Here is a 12764-nt window from a genome sequence, read left to right as displayed (position 1 = left end):
GCTCTGTGGTCTTCTCCTGAGGTAGGATAGTAGTGCCTGGAAGATGGCAGTTAGCATGGTACTGTGACAAGGGTCTGAGTCCCCTGCCTGGCTTCAAATACCAACTCTCAACTGTTCCGGAGTTGGCTGGGATCTGTGTTCCCATCTGTTTTCTCATCTGTAAAATGGGTTCAATTATGGCACCTATCTCACTGGATTATTATGAATGTTAAATGAGACCATGTAAACAGCTAAACACCATTAGCACATAGTAAGCGATCGGTACATATTGGATATTACTATCATAATTGTTGCTTCACTTCTAGATAACCCTAAGCTAAGATCATGTGAAACCAAAAATATTCCAGGCAAGCAAATCAAGCCCGGAAACTTGTTCAGAGTTACTCAGCAAATCAGTTACTCAGCAAATCAGGTAGAGGAAACAAGAGCCTGTGTTCCACAGAAAGGAACTGCAGCTCCAAAAGAAGAGGCAGCATGCCCAGCGCCACAAAGACAGTGGCCAACCTAGGACTGGAAGCCATGTCCCTGCCAGAGCACTTCTGCTGCCCTGTACTGCAGGTACAGAGTGACAGGATGTGAGAAAAACTACAGTTCTGACCAGCGGCATGCTAGAATGTGGCCTAGATTTCAGACATAGATAGCTACCTCCCTCTAGGGTCTTGGTGCCCTGTCATCCCCAGCTGTGGGACGAAGGGTATTCAGTGAGTGCACTTTCTGAGGTGGAAACGTGTGCCAGTGGGAGAGGAGCCTGGGGAACCCTGGTTTGGGTGGAGGGACAGGGCACATGTAACTATAAGTCCCTAAATTCGTCATGAAAAAGAGTGAACACTCTGCCTGCATTAACTCGCAAACTTCCCACCACATACACACACACGTACCCTTTCCCTGGGTCTAATCGTGGTTGAACCTCACCCCAGAGGGCCAGTTCCCAGCAGATCACTCCTAGGCCTGGTGGTGGAGAGGGATGGGCTACAAGCTGCCTTATGTATAGTTTTTAAGTGAAATGAAGAAATGTAAATAAATTAAAAGATTTCTTAGCACAAAAGAGAAGTAATATAAAACAAAGAGGCATGTGCCCACAAAAGCTGCAAAGTTGAGGGCACCATGGAGCTGGCTGGGTGCTTGCTGCCCCCTTCCTTCTCCGCATGGCCCACACAGACTGAAACTGACTCTACCCATGTCTACCTGCCCCACTTGACGGCTTCTTCTCAAGGATGTAGACCAAGACTTGTTCGCTGCTGTAGCTTCAGCACACACAGGATGCCCTCGGGAAATATGGGGTGGCTGATGTGGTAATCAGACCAGTAGAAGCCTAAAAAGAGACATCTTGAGCCAGATTTAGAAAAGCCGGGACATGACTTGGGTTTATTAAGGTAGGGAATGAGGGAATCATGTGGGAGAGGAGTGGACAGAAAAGGAGTTAAGGAGCCAAAAAAATAGAATAGGATAGAAGATCTTGCATTAGTGCGGTCTGAAAGCCTAGGGGATATTTGAGATGTTCTCCTCCTTAACCCTCTTCCTCTACCTTCCTGCCTCCAAATGGACTCCTGCTTGTTTCCACACAGGGCTTCATCAGGCTGGACATGTCTGAGTTCCAAGAGCGGCATGAGGTAAGTGAGAGTCCTCACTGAAGTATGGTATGGAGGGCCTCTGAGTCAACATCACTCTGCATGGGTATTTTCTTGGGACTTGTCATTTGGACCTTAGATAACTCCAGCAGCCTTGGGATTCATCCTTTGGGGGCATACATGTGCAAGAGGGTCACCGATCTGATTTGCATAGGACTTGCTCTGAAAAAGAAACCTAGAGAAGATCTGTAGACTCTTCCATTGTGGCAGGATTCCTACCACCCCAGAAGAAAGTCCAACTGTCCTTGTTGAGATAGGCAGTGTTAAAAATGAATGAAGCCATTTTCCTGTGCATGCCCATATCAGAAACTAAGGTATAGAAAGACCTTTCCAGTATGTTTCCTTCCTTCCTCCAGGTGGCCAAGTTTATCGGGTCCCCACCAGGCTACATTGGCCACGAGGAGGGCGGCCAGCTGACCAAGAAGCTGAAGCAGTGTCCCAATGCTGTGGTGCTCTTCGACGAGGTGGACAAGGCCCATCCAGACGTGCTCACCATCATGCTGCAGCTATTTGATGAGGTGAAAGTCACTTTGGGCTGGGATGGAGTAGGGGACATCTCGGGGCATGGGGACCTATGAGCAATAAGAATCAAGGACCCAGAGGCCTGTCTGACCCTTCCTTCACTTGCTGCTTCCACATGTGTACATTCAGTCACCTAGCAGATGTGGCTTTGCCCCCTTTCTGGATCAGGGCCCATGCTGGGCACTTTAGGACAAACCAGCACTACCCAAGAATTGAAATTCTGTGGCTACCCAGGCTGCCTTCTAGAGAGACACAGAGCGGAGGTGCCAGGACAGACCTGAATTTTTAGTTTCAACTCGACTCCATCTCTAAGCATCAGGGGCCTCATATGACAAACAGGCTGAATCCAAGATAATCTCCAAGAACTTTCTGGCTCATGGAGCCCTTTTCTTGCCACAGGCCCTTTTCAGGCTTGTCACAAACTAGACAGCCGCCTCCTGGTGGGGTGAGCTCTAAATGAGAAAAACTCTCTTCTCTTTCAGTGCATTCTGTGTACTAGGCTAAAGATGTTATTGCTAACCATCATAACAGCAGGCAGAGTAGAAACTCTTTTTACAGAAGAAACTGAGGTTCAGAGAGGTTATAAATGTCTTGCCTATGGCATGGAGCTACTGTGCAGAGGAACCATGTTTGGGCCACAGATACGTTTGATTCTGGAGTCCCAGTTCTCCCTCTCTGTACCACTCCTTACCTCAAGCAGAGAAGAGAGACTTATGAACATAGGCAGGGTTGACCTCCTTTAGGGGCCCTGTGGAACTGGGAATGAGGCTTCTCTTCTATATCAGCCAACACGTGTCCAGAGGGAGTCCAGCCTGCCTTACCACTTAGGCCCCTACAGCCCGGGGACAACAGGAAGGTGTTTTGCTTCCCATGTTGCAAGTGTACTCAAAGAGCAGGAAGGGACTTCTGGACCAAATAGCATACCAGGTGCCAAGCCAGGAAGACCCAGATCCAGATATACTCATAGCTGCCCATCACCTTCCCCACCTGGCCCAGCATCCTTGTCCCTGCCCCAGTTTTACTGCTATCTTCCTAGCTCCCCAAGTCTACCCTGTCCCCAGACCAGCCGCCGAGGAATGAAGGCCGGTCCTTCCAAGGTTACATATTCAGTTACTCATACCTGTGCTCTGAGACCTCCCACCTTGTTCCATTCTCTTGATGGGATTCAAGTACACAGCTATGGACCAGGCCCAGTCCTGGTCTCTGGGAGCTCCCTGCATAGTAGATGGTTGGAAAGAAGACATAATAATAGTAGATATTTTTTACTTTATGTGCCAAGCACTGTTCTAAAACATTTACTTATATCAATTCATCGAGTCCTCCCACCATCCCTATGAAGGTGGTTATTATTCCTGCCTCTGTAATTACTGAAGCAAAGTGAGAGAAGTGATTGGCCTATGGGCATGCAGCTGGGAAGAGGGAGTCCAGGATGGGAGCCCAGGTAGTCCAGTTCAGAGCCTGCAGCTTCAGTAATAACTACTATGCAGCCAGGGCCAGAAGAGAGAGGCAGATCTGCAGGGAAGCCTTCACGGGAAGGGGGGGCCCAGCTCAGAGGGCATGGGCACTGCAGCTTCTTACATCTCTGTAGAGTTACCTCTGATGGCCTTCTTGGCCCAGAAGAGGGGAGGCAGCTACTGACTGAGATACAACAAGTGCTACCTCCAAGTTGTTACCACCTCCATATGTAAGCCCTGTAATCCTCCCCTGCTGTCACTCCACTGACTACTTTCTGGGAGTTGATAATAATTCCTTCTTGCGGCCTCTGGCAGCCTACTACCATCTCTGAAGTTTATGCCCTTGGTTCCATTGACCAAAGCTGCCATTCAAGATTACTTAGATTTATGCTTATAGGTTTCTTGTGGACAGGGATCTTGTCTTACTCACTCCAGCCACTCCCAGAGCCCACAGAGTCAAGGGAAATGCTCTGCTTAATTTAATTTAACTTAATTCAACAGTAATTCAGCATACCTTCCGGGATAACTAAGGAGGTTCTAGGTGAACAGTGTAGAAGGGCTGACAGTGGACACCTATTATGCAGAAGCACAGGGGCACAAGGCATCCTGGCCTGTCCAGGGAACTCTAGCTGCTCAGCACCACTAGACCGCAAAATGAAAGTGAGAGCAGGACAGTAGAGGTGAGTGGGTAAGGTTGGCAGGGACCAATTATGGTCCCAGGCGAAGGAATGTGGGTTTTAGATTGAAAGGAGCCTTTAAAAGCTTTAAGTAAGAACGAAACATGGCCACATTCTCACTTTATAAAGATCCTGTTGGCAACCATGATAGAATGGACTGTAGAAGAGGGGGAGCAGCGAGGAGGCTGGTGAAGCATCCAGGCTAGATGTGGGGATGCCTGCTCTGAAGCAGGGCAGTGGGCTGGCCAGAACTCCCAGCAGGCTGACTGTGCAGGACTCAGGGATTGAATGTGAGGGGAGACAGAGGAGCCAGGGGTGGTCAACTATAGGACTCTGGCCTGGGTGGCTGGACAGCTGCTGCTGCCGCCAGCTGAGGCAGGGAACCCATGAGGACAAGCAGCAGATCGGCGAGGAAGATGAGGAGTTGAGGTTTGAAATTGCTAAAAATGAGATACCTGAGGGACGACCAGGTGGAGGTGTCCAAGAGGCCGGTCATCAGTTGGAGAAGTCTAGAGCATAGGACAGATCTGGACTGGAATCAGAGATTGAGGAATGTCAGCACAGGTAGAGTAAGAGAAGCCCTAGGAAAGGATGAGCTCTCTCAGCTAGGGGGTATATGGTATGCAGAGAAGAAGGGAGGGCTAATAACAGAGTCTTGTGACCTATCAGGAAAGTCAAAGAGGGAATGTGGTTCACAATACACAGTCTCTGCCTCGGTGTTCATGAAAGAGTTGGGAAGACTAACAGCAAAAAGCACTTCACCCCACCTTCATACGTGCTGTACTAGGATAAGTGGCAAGTGCTGGGAGTTGTAAGGGCTCCTGCTCCAGTCTGGGGGTGTGAAGGAAGCCCCCCATTCCCACCCAGCTCAGTTCTCCCAAGTCTGGTCAGGAGCCCTGAGGCTCTCAGCAAAACACCAAGTGGAACTAATGACCCCAGAGCCTGCCATGCAGGGCAGAAGTCTCAGGAGGACACTGCCCCTGCAGAGTCTGCTTCTGCTCCTCCCTCAAGGACAGAAGCAGTGGGAAAACAGCCCCTATAACCCTGGGGTAACATTCACACACAGTCATTGCTGGGATGGGACAGTGACAGCTCCCTTTTTGGAGAGGACTCTTTGGCAGTCCTTATTGCCAAGGTCTCTGAGGAGGAGGAGGAGGAGGAGACACGAGCACTGTGAAAGTCATGCTTTGGGTTGTCATACACCATGTCTGCTACCCTCACCCACCTGAGACCCATCCCCGTCCCAGTTAAAAAGCAGGACTTTGATCCTGGGATGAAATTGCCACTGGTTACTGTTCTGGCCAGTATAGCAGTGTGTTTACTCCGTCCTCGGGGATGAGCTCTGCCAAGTGCCCTATGCATACATTTGGACACATCACACAGACATACAAACACACACGCACACACACATACCGCGACCGGGTCCCTAGAACTAGAATTGCCCTCGGTGGATTCTGTTGCTCTGTTACTCATGATCAGGGAAGCCAGTGGCAAAAGCTCAAGAACATCCACTTGCACTCTCTCAAATTGAACAAATAAATCTAAGAAGCCTATGCCAAGGGCCAGTATAAAGCAAGGCTAAAAAGCAGGTACCATGCCCAGCGTGGAGTAGGTACTGAGTTAATGCACATCCTTCCTTCTTTGCTTCTGAGGGCCAGGGCTGGTCTGCCATTGCTTTGGCTTTAGAAGCAAGGACTGAGCCTGAGTGAGGTCCATACCACCAGGGAAAGGGAAATGCTTGGAGGACTAGCTACCACCTGAGCCCGGGGCAGGCAGGAGCCGACAGGTTGGGGTCAGTGACGTGTCCCCAGGGCCATGTTCTCTGGCCTGTCAGGTCCTGTGCTTGGTGGGAGAGTGCAGTGGGGCACAGAGAACACAAAGCACAGCACCTGTGGTGCAAGAAGTGCCCCACCGGTGTCCACTGTTATTCCCCTAGAGGTTCCACTCACCAAGGCCCTGACCGCTGCTTGCGTCATAAATAACTGTAAAGTACTGTGGTACAGTGATACAGCATTGTTTGCTGAGTCGGTGGGAGCTTCTTGCCCTTGAACTCTGTGGCCCCAGATAGCTATACTTCTGTCATTCTGTCTCTTCTCTTTCCTCAGTGCATCTGTCTCCAGTACAGATGGTTTCTTTCATCTGTGTCCTTTCTAGAAAGAGCTAAAGGTTCCAAGGCCTCTTCCCACATTGGTTAAAGGAGGAGCCTTATTTTCTGTCCCTCTCTGCCAAGCCAAAGGATGGCTTTAAGTTGCAGAGATTATACCTGTTTCATTCGTCTCGTTCATTTTGATACAACAAATACCAACAAATAGGTAGTATATTACATGTCTGCTGTCTAATAACAGTTCAGAACATTTGCACAGCTTGGCTAACCAAGGATTTTTCACCAACATGACCATATTAGTCTTCACAATGGCCACATAAAATACCCTCCTCTGAGCTCCTACAGTGACCCCTTATAATACTTAACTCACTGAATTGTCATTGCTGGTTTCTTGAGTGTCTTTTTTCTTTTTTTTTTTTTAACAAGAAGCATGTCAAAGGTTCAGTGAGGCCCCAGTGCCCAACATAGAGCCTGGCCCAGATTGGGCCTCTAAAAAAGTGTATTGCATGGATGCATGTTTAATCGAGCTAACTTTTGGGGTGCCATAGATGAATCAGGGGCCCTGATGGATGACAAAGAGAGCTTCAGTCTTGATTGGAGACACTATCAGCAGGTGGAATGGTTGCAGCCCAGGACAGTGAGAACCAGCAGGAGTGAGTAGCTGGGGGTTCTGGAGAGACCTCCCAGAAGAGGTGCCCAAGCTTAGCACTTCCTGACTGTGCAGTCACTGTTCTTTCCCAGGGCCGGCTGACAGATGGAAAAGGGAAGACCATCGACTGCAAGGACGCCATCTTCATCATGACCTCCAATGTGGCCAGCGACGAGATCGCACAGCATGCACTGCAGCTGAGACAGGAAGCTTTGGAGATGAGCCATAACCGTATCGCAGAAAACCTTGGTATGGCACACAGCCTGAGCCATCTGGGCAGGTGGGCAAGTGCCCAGACCACCAGCACATCTCCTAGGGGCAAGGATGAGATCAGCCAGGAGGCCACATCTGTCACCTTTCTATTTGCAAATGAACCTTCCAACCCTTCTTCCAAGTCAGAACTCAAGTCTTGGTCCTGACTCTTGTCCCCCTCCTTCCCTCCCTCACACAACTCCTACACTAAGGAACCCCATGCTTTGTATTTGTAGCACATAGAACTGGAGGGGCCTCAGGAAGTGCCCAATCCAATCCTCTCTTTCAAGTGGAGACCAGGCTGAGGCCTAAAGAGCCTGAGACCCTGACCAGGATCACACAGACCATCAGGGGCAGGACCAGAGCTCTTTTTGTGAATGGGAGCAAGAGCTCCCTAAATCTGGGGAGTAGGCAGTTTATGATTCTTTTTCCACAGGGGATGTCCAGATTAATGACAAGATAACCATCTCAAAGAACTTCAAGGAGAATGTGATACGCCCTATCCTGAAAGTAAGAGGTCTTTGTCCTTCCTACTAGAGTCTCCAGTGGGAAGATCCCCTTAGCCATCCTTAGTCTTCCCCACCAGGGTCCAGTAATTCCCTTTACCCCTTCTGGGTCACAGAGCTCACCTACCCTAACCTGGCCCTACAGGCTCACTTCCGGAGGGATGAGTTTCTGGGAAGAATCAACGAGATTGTCTACTTCCTCCCCTTCTGCCACTCGGAGCTCATCCAACTTGTCAACAAGGAACTGAACTTCTGGGCCAAGAGAGTAAGAGCAGGAACTGCCCATGGGTGGGGTTGGGTCATCTGCCCATTGAAAATCAGGGAACACTGGGTTGGAAGCAACCCCCCTAGAGGCATGGAGCACATTGGTGTGGGCCAGTGGCCCTGGGGGATACAGTCACTCACAGTCCCAGGCCTCAGGCCAGAGTGGTGAGAGATGGAAAGCACTGGGCCACATGCAGGCATGTTCTTATTTGACCTATCTCAGGCCAAGCAAAGGCACAACATCACGCTGCTCTGGGACCGCGAGGTGGCAGATGTGTTGGTTGATGGCTACAATGTGCACTATGGTGCCCGCTCCATCAAGCATGAGGTAAGCACAGGAGCCTGAGAGAAGTAAGGCACCTCCATACCTCCCTCCCTGGTGCCTCCGCCCCACTCTGGGCTCCCAGCCTGGAATAGCCCCATACCCAGAGCAGATGCCCCTTCAGAACCCAAACCAGAAGATGATCAAGTAAAACCCCGGTCCTAGAGGATAAGCCAGGAATGAGGAACAAGTTGGGAACTTCAGAAACTGGCATTGTTGAGTTCTTAGCCTAGTCCTGCAAGCTGTGTGTTGTTAAACCCACTTTGCAGAGGGGGAAGCTGAAGCTCAGGTTTCTGACTTGCCCTGGGCTACAGGCCACAGGCATTAGCAGTGCTGACCCCTTTGCCCATCACCTACAGGTCGAGCGCCGTGTGGTGAACCAGCTGGCAGCTGCCTATGAGCAGGACCTGCTGCCGGGGGGCTGCACTCTGCGCATCACTGTGGAGGACTCAGACAAACAGCTGCTCAAGAGCCCCGAGCTGCCCTCCCCCCAGGCTGAGAAGCGCCCACCCAAGCTGCGGCTAGAGATCATTGACAAGGACAGCAAGACCCGCAAACTGGACATTCGGGCACCACTACACCCTGAGAAGGTGTGCCACAACCTCTAGCTTCTACCTACCTGCCTTTACGTGCCCTCAACATCCAATAAAGGCCCCTCGGCTGTGGCATGGCAACTGACCTATCTTCCCCTCCTCTCCACCCAGCCTGATGCCTGTTTACCCCCAGTAGACCCCTCCTCAACCTCAAAGTCAAAGATAGGGATTTTGCCCTCCCTTGGACCCTTTGTTATGGGCCCAAAAACTTGCTAACAGGTCTCCAAGAGAGGAGCTGCTTCCCCACCCGCTTCAAGGCAGGGAGGAGGAGGAGGAGGAGGCCCCTTATCTTTATCCTTCAGCATGATCCCCATGGCCTATAGTCTCTGGAACTTTATCATGGTCACAGAAAGCTCAGAAGTTTGGCAGCTAAGAACAGATCTGCCTGGGAAAAGACGGGTACCAGGCTGTGACCTGCCACCCTCTGCTGGCCTTCATGCAACTGAGTGCCCAGAATGTCTGCACAGATTGTGGGAAAAGAGTGCAGAGGCCCAGGCAGAGATTGTGCAGTGTAGACTGTAGCTACCTCTTTCCCATACCCTAGAATTCCAAGGAGAAGGGACCCATAGAACTCTTCCCCGCTCCACTGCCTTATGGTAGCTGTTCCCACTCATTGCACATTCTGGTGTCAGGCCAGATCATGTTTCTCCAGCTTTGGAACCAAGCCAGTGTAAGGCACCTCTAGGAGGAAGGCTGAGTGGGTCACTACCCTGCTCTGCTCCGGGACTGGACAACAGTACCAAATGACCAAGCAAGCTCAGCTCTATGAGGCCTCTTTCAGGAGACCAACACAGACATCGGGGAACTGTAGGAAGAGTGATAATGAAATCAGGCTGTGCCTAGGTGGCCAAGGAGTCTGCATCAGCTCTGTCTATACTGCTGTCCCAGCTGAGTTAGCCTGGAATAAACCACTCCCCTGTGCAGTCTGCATGTTAGTCACTAAGCAGAGGGTCTGCACACCCACCATCCCCCAAGGGCATACCATAAACCAGGCACGTGTCAACCCTGGCTTAGGACACAGCGAGGCCTGGTGCATCTCTGGGCACCATCGATACTAGCCATCATTGATGACCACCCCATCACCTGCAGGACCATTTTGGATCCCTCCTTTGGTGTTAGCTACTCTCTTTCAGGAAGCAGAAAATAGCAACAGGAATTAAAGTCCCTTTGGTGATGGAAGAATACCATGACCATGTGGTGGGTACGAGGCAGTCAGAAGTCAAGACATGGGCTCCAGCAGATGCTTCAGCAATCACCGTCCAGTACGTCAAGGAGCTGTCTGCTGCTCCCTACCTCAGTGACTGCTGTTCTTTTTACTGCTACTACTACTACCACCACTCCTACTTGTTTTGAAATCATTTTAGACTTACGAAAAGTTGCAAAAATAGTCGTTTTCATATATCCTTCACCTCATTTCTCCTAATACTAACATCTTACAAAACTATAGTATAATTATTAAAAACAGGAAACTAACATTGACACTGTACTAACTAATCGGTAGACATTCAGATTTTGCCATTTTTCCCACTGGTGTCCTTTATCTGGTCCAGGGTCCAATCCAGGATCCCGTGTTATATTTTGTTGTCATGTTTCCTTTGTCTCCTTCAGCCCTTGGTAGTTCCTACATCTTACTTTGCCTTTCGTGACCTTGACACTTCCGAAATATCCAGACCAGTTATTTTATAAGATGTTCCTCAATTTGGGTTTGTCCTCTGTTTTCACATGATTAGATTGAGGGTCTGCAGTTTTGGCAGAGCTACCCTAGAAGTGATGATGTGCCCTTCTAGTGCCTTCTAGCAGTGGGTGATATTAATTTGGATCACGTGACTGTGGTGGTGTGGGTCAGGTTTCTCTACTGTAAAATACCTAATTCCCCCTTTGAAATTAATAAGAATCTTGTGAGGAGATACTTTGAAGCTGTGTAAATACCTTACTTATCCTTAAACTTTTGCCTGCTAATTTTAGCATCCATCAGTGGTTTTTGCTTACAAGAATTAATGTTGTATTGGCCTAATGATGACTTTCTGTTTACTTATTCCATCTGTACTTATTAATTGGTATTCGGCTATAGGCAAGAGCTCCCTCTTTTCTCCCATATATTTATTTCAACAATTTATTTATATCAGTATAAACTAATGGATATTTGTCTTATTCTGTGGGTTATGATCTCATACTTCAGTAGTTTATTTGTTGCTCATACTGGCAACAAATTTATTTGTTGCTCATACTGGCAATTGTTTTGGCATTGCCCCCATCATTTTTTAGCCCTTCTTTCTCTCTAGCACCACAAGATGTTCCAAGCTCACTCATATTTTTCCTGTTCCAGCCCTGCATCAGCTGTTTTCCCAGATAGCTCCTGTGTTCCTTGCACTCAAGAATGGACACTAGGTGTATTCATTACTACTGGAGTGTCATTACTTCTAGGCCCTTTCGGCATACAGAGCTAGGAAATAGGTGTATTCATGTTAACACACACATCTGAATTAATTGTTGTAGCTGTATGTATGTTATTAAAAATCATGAGTTCTCACTAATACCTACAGTTCCAATCCAATACCATAGGATTTGTGACTGCTGTTGTTATACCTCACTGTTCTTTTTCTCTTCTGCTGCCATCTCCTTTTCTTCTCCTTTCACTCTGTTTGGTGTTCAGATTTTCCTTAAAGGTTCTAATGCAATCAGTCAGTGACCATCATATATGGAACATTCCTATTAGATAAAGTTCTTATGCCTGGTTGTCAGTCTTTCGTTCAGTCAGCTGTGGCTAGGAGCACCTGGCATATAACTCAAGACCAGGTAACTTTTGTATTAGAAAACCCAATGGCCACCTTCCAGAGAGGAGAGTAGGAGATAGGGAAAACCCTCAGATTTTGAGGAACTTAAGTATCACTTCTACAGATTCTCAACTTCACCTCCTAAGTGATGTTGGCCCCTAGCTTTAGCCTCCATAACATACTGGGCAAAATTCAGCTCCCTTGTATTACCTGTTCTCTGTCTGTCTTTGTCACTAGAAAGCACGGTAAGCACCCAGAGGGCAGACACTCAATTGTCCAGCTCACTGTCCTCTTCACAGGATGTGACACAATGACAGATGTTCCAGGTATTCGGATGGTTGGGTGGGCCCTGCAGCGAGCGCAGATCTTCACAGTGAGTCCCAGGACAGGACAGTATCATTTATTCACTGAGCACGCATTTATTCATCATGTTCTTGTGGCCAGCCAGTAGGATCTGCCGGGATTGGACCCTGAGCAAACAGGGCAAAGACCCAGAACCTGTATTGAGTATCCTAGAATGCGTGCGACAGGGCTTGAAAATGAAAAATGTAACACCTTTGTTATTCAAAAAGAAAAACTCAGAGATGTGTAGTGATTGTTTTAGAAATTTAGGGAAGGGGCACCTGGGTGGTTCAGTTGGTTAAGCATCCCACTCTTGATTTTGGCTCAGGTCATGATCTCAGTGTTGTGAGATTGAGGCCCATGTTGAGCTCCCTGCTGGGCACGGAGCCTGCTTAAGATTCTTCTCTGTCCCTCTCCCCTTGCCGCTCCCCCATTCAAAAAAACCAAAAAGATTTAGGGGAAAAAAACACATCTAAGCCATAAGCCTCAGCCTGATAAGTAGAAAAGAGGGGGAAAAGTACAAGATTAGGAATGAGAAATCACATAGATATGGAAATTCTTTAAATAATTTCAGGAGAATTCTATGGCAACAAATTTGGAAACCGAGCAAATAGGTAATTTTCCAGCAGACTCCTAAAACATACTTTGAGTAGACCAATTAATTACCAAAGAAGAAA

At 48.6% G+C, this 12764-nt stretch overlaps 1 protein-coding gene across 3 annotated transcripts in view; it reads left to right on the top strand.

Annotated features, from left to right (window-relative positions):
* LOC111159438 (ClpB homolog, mitochondrial AAA ATPase chaperonin) overlaps positions 1 to 12390 on the top strand; it is a 167823-nt gene extending 155433 nt beyond the window's left edge. For all 3 annotated transcript variants that reach the window (XM_022521917.1, XM_022521918.1, XM_022521916.1), the window contains 7 exons: positions 1566 to 1610; positions 1985 to 2146; positions 7127 to 7283; positions 7723 to 7796; positions 7938 to 8057; positions 8280 to 8384; positions 8738 to 12390. In XM_022521917.1, the coding sequence (XP_022377625.1) occupies positions 1566 to 1610; positions 1985 to 2146; positions 7127 to 7283; positions 7723 to 7796; positions 7938 to 8057; positions 8280 to 8384; positions 8738 to 8986 (912 nt within the window). In that variant the 3' untranslated portion in view covers positions 8987 to 12390. The remainder of the gene's footprint in view (positions 1 to 1565; positions 1611 to 1984; positions 2147 to 7126; positions 7284 to 7722; positions 7797 to 7937; positions 8058 to 8279; positions 8385 to 8737) is intronic.
* The last annotated feature ends 374 nt before the right edge of the window (positions 12391 to 12764 follow it).

Source organism: Enhydra lutris, unplaced genomic scaffold (assembly GCF_002288905.1).
Source record: "Enhydra lutris kenyoni isolate GAN:26980312 unplaced genomic scaffold, ASM228890v2 scaffoldscaffold68, whole genome shotgun sequence".
Classification (NCBI taxonomy): domain Eukaryota; kingdom Metazoa; phylum Chordata; class Mammalia; order Carnivora; family Mustelidae; genus Enhydra; species Enhydra lutris.
The sequence above is the reverse complement of the archived record's forward strand: the minus strand, read 5'-3'. Positions and strand labels throughout refer to the sequence as shown.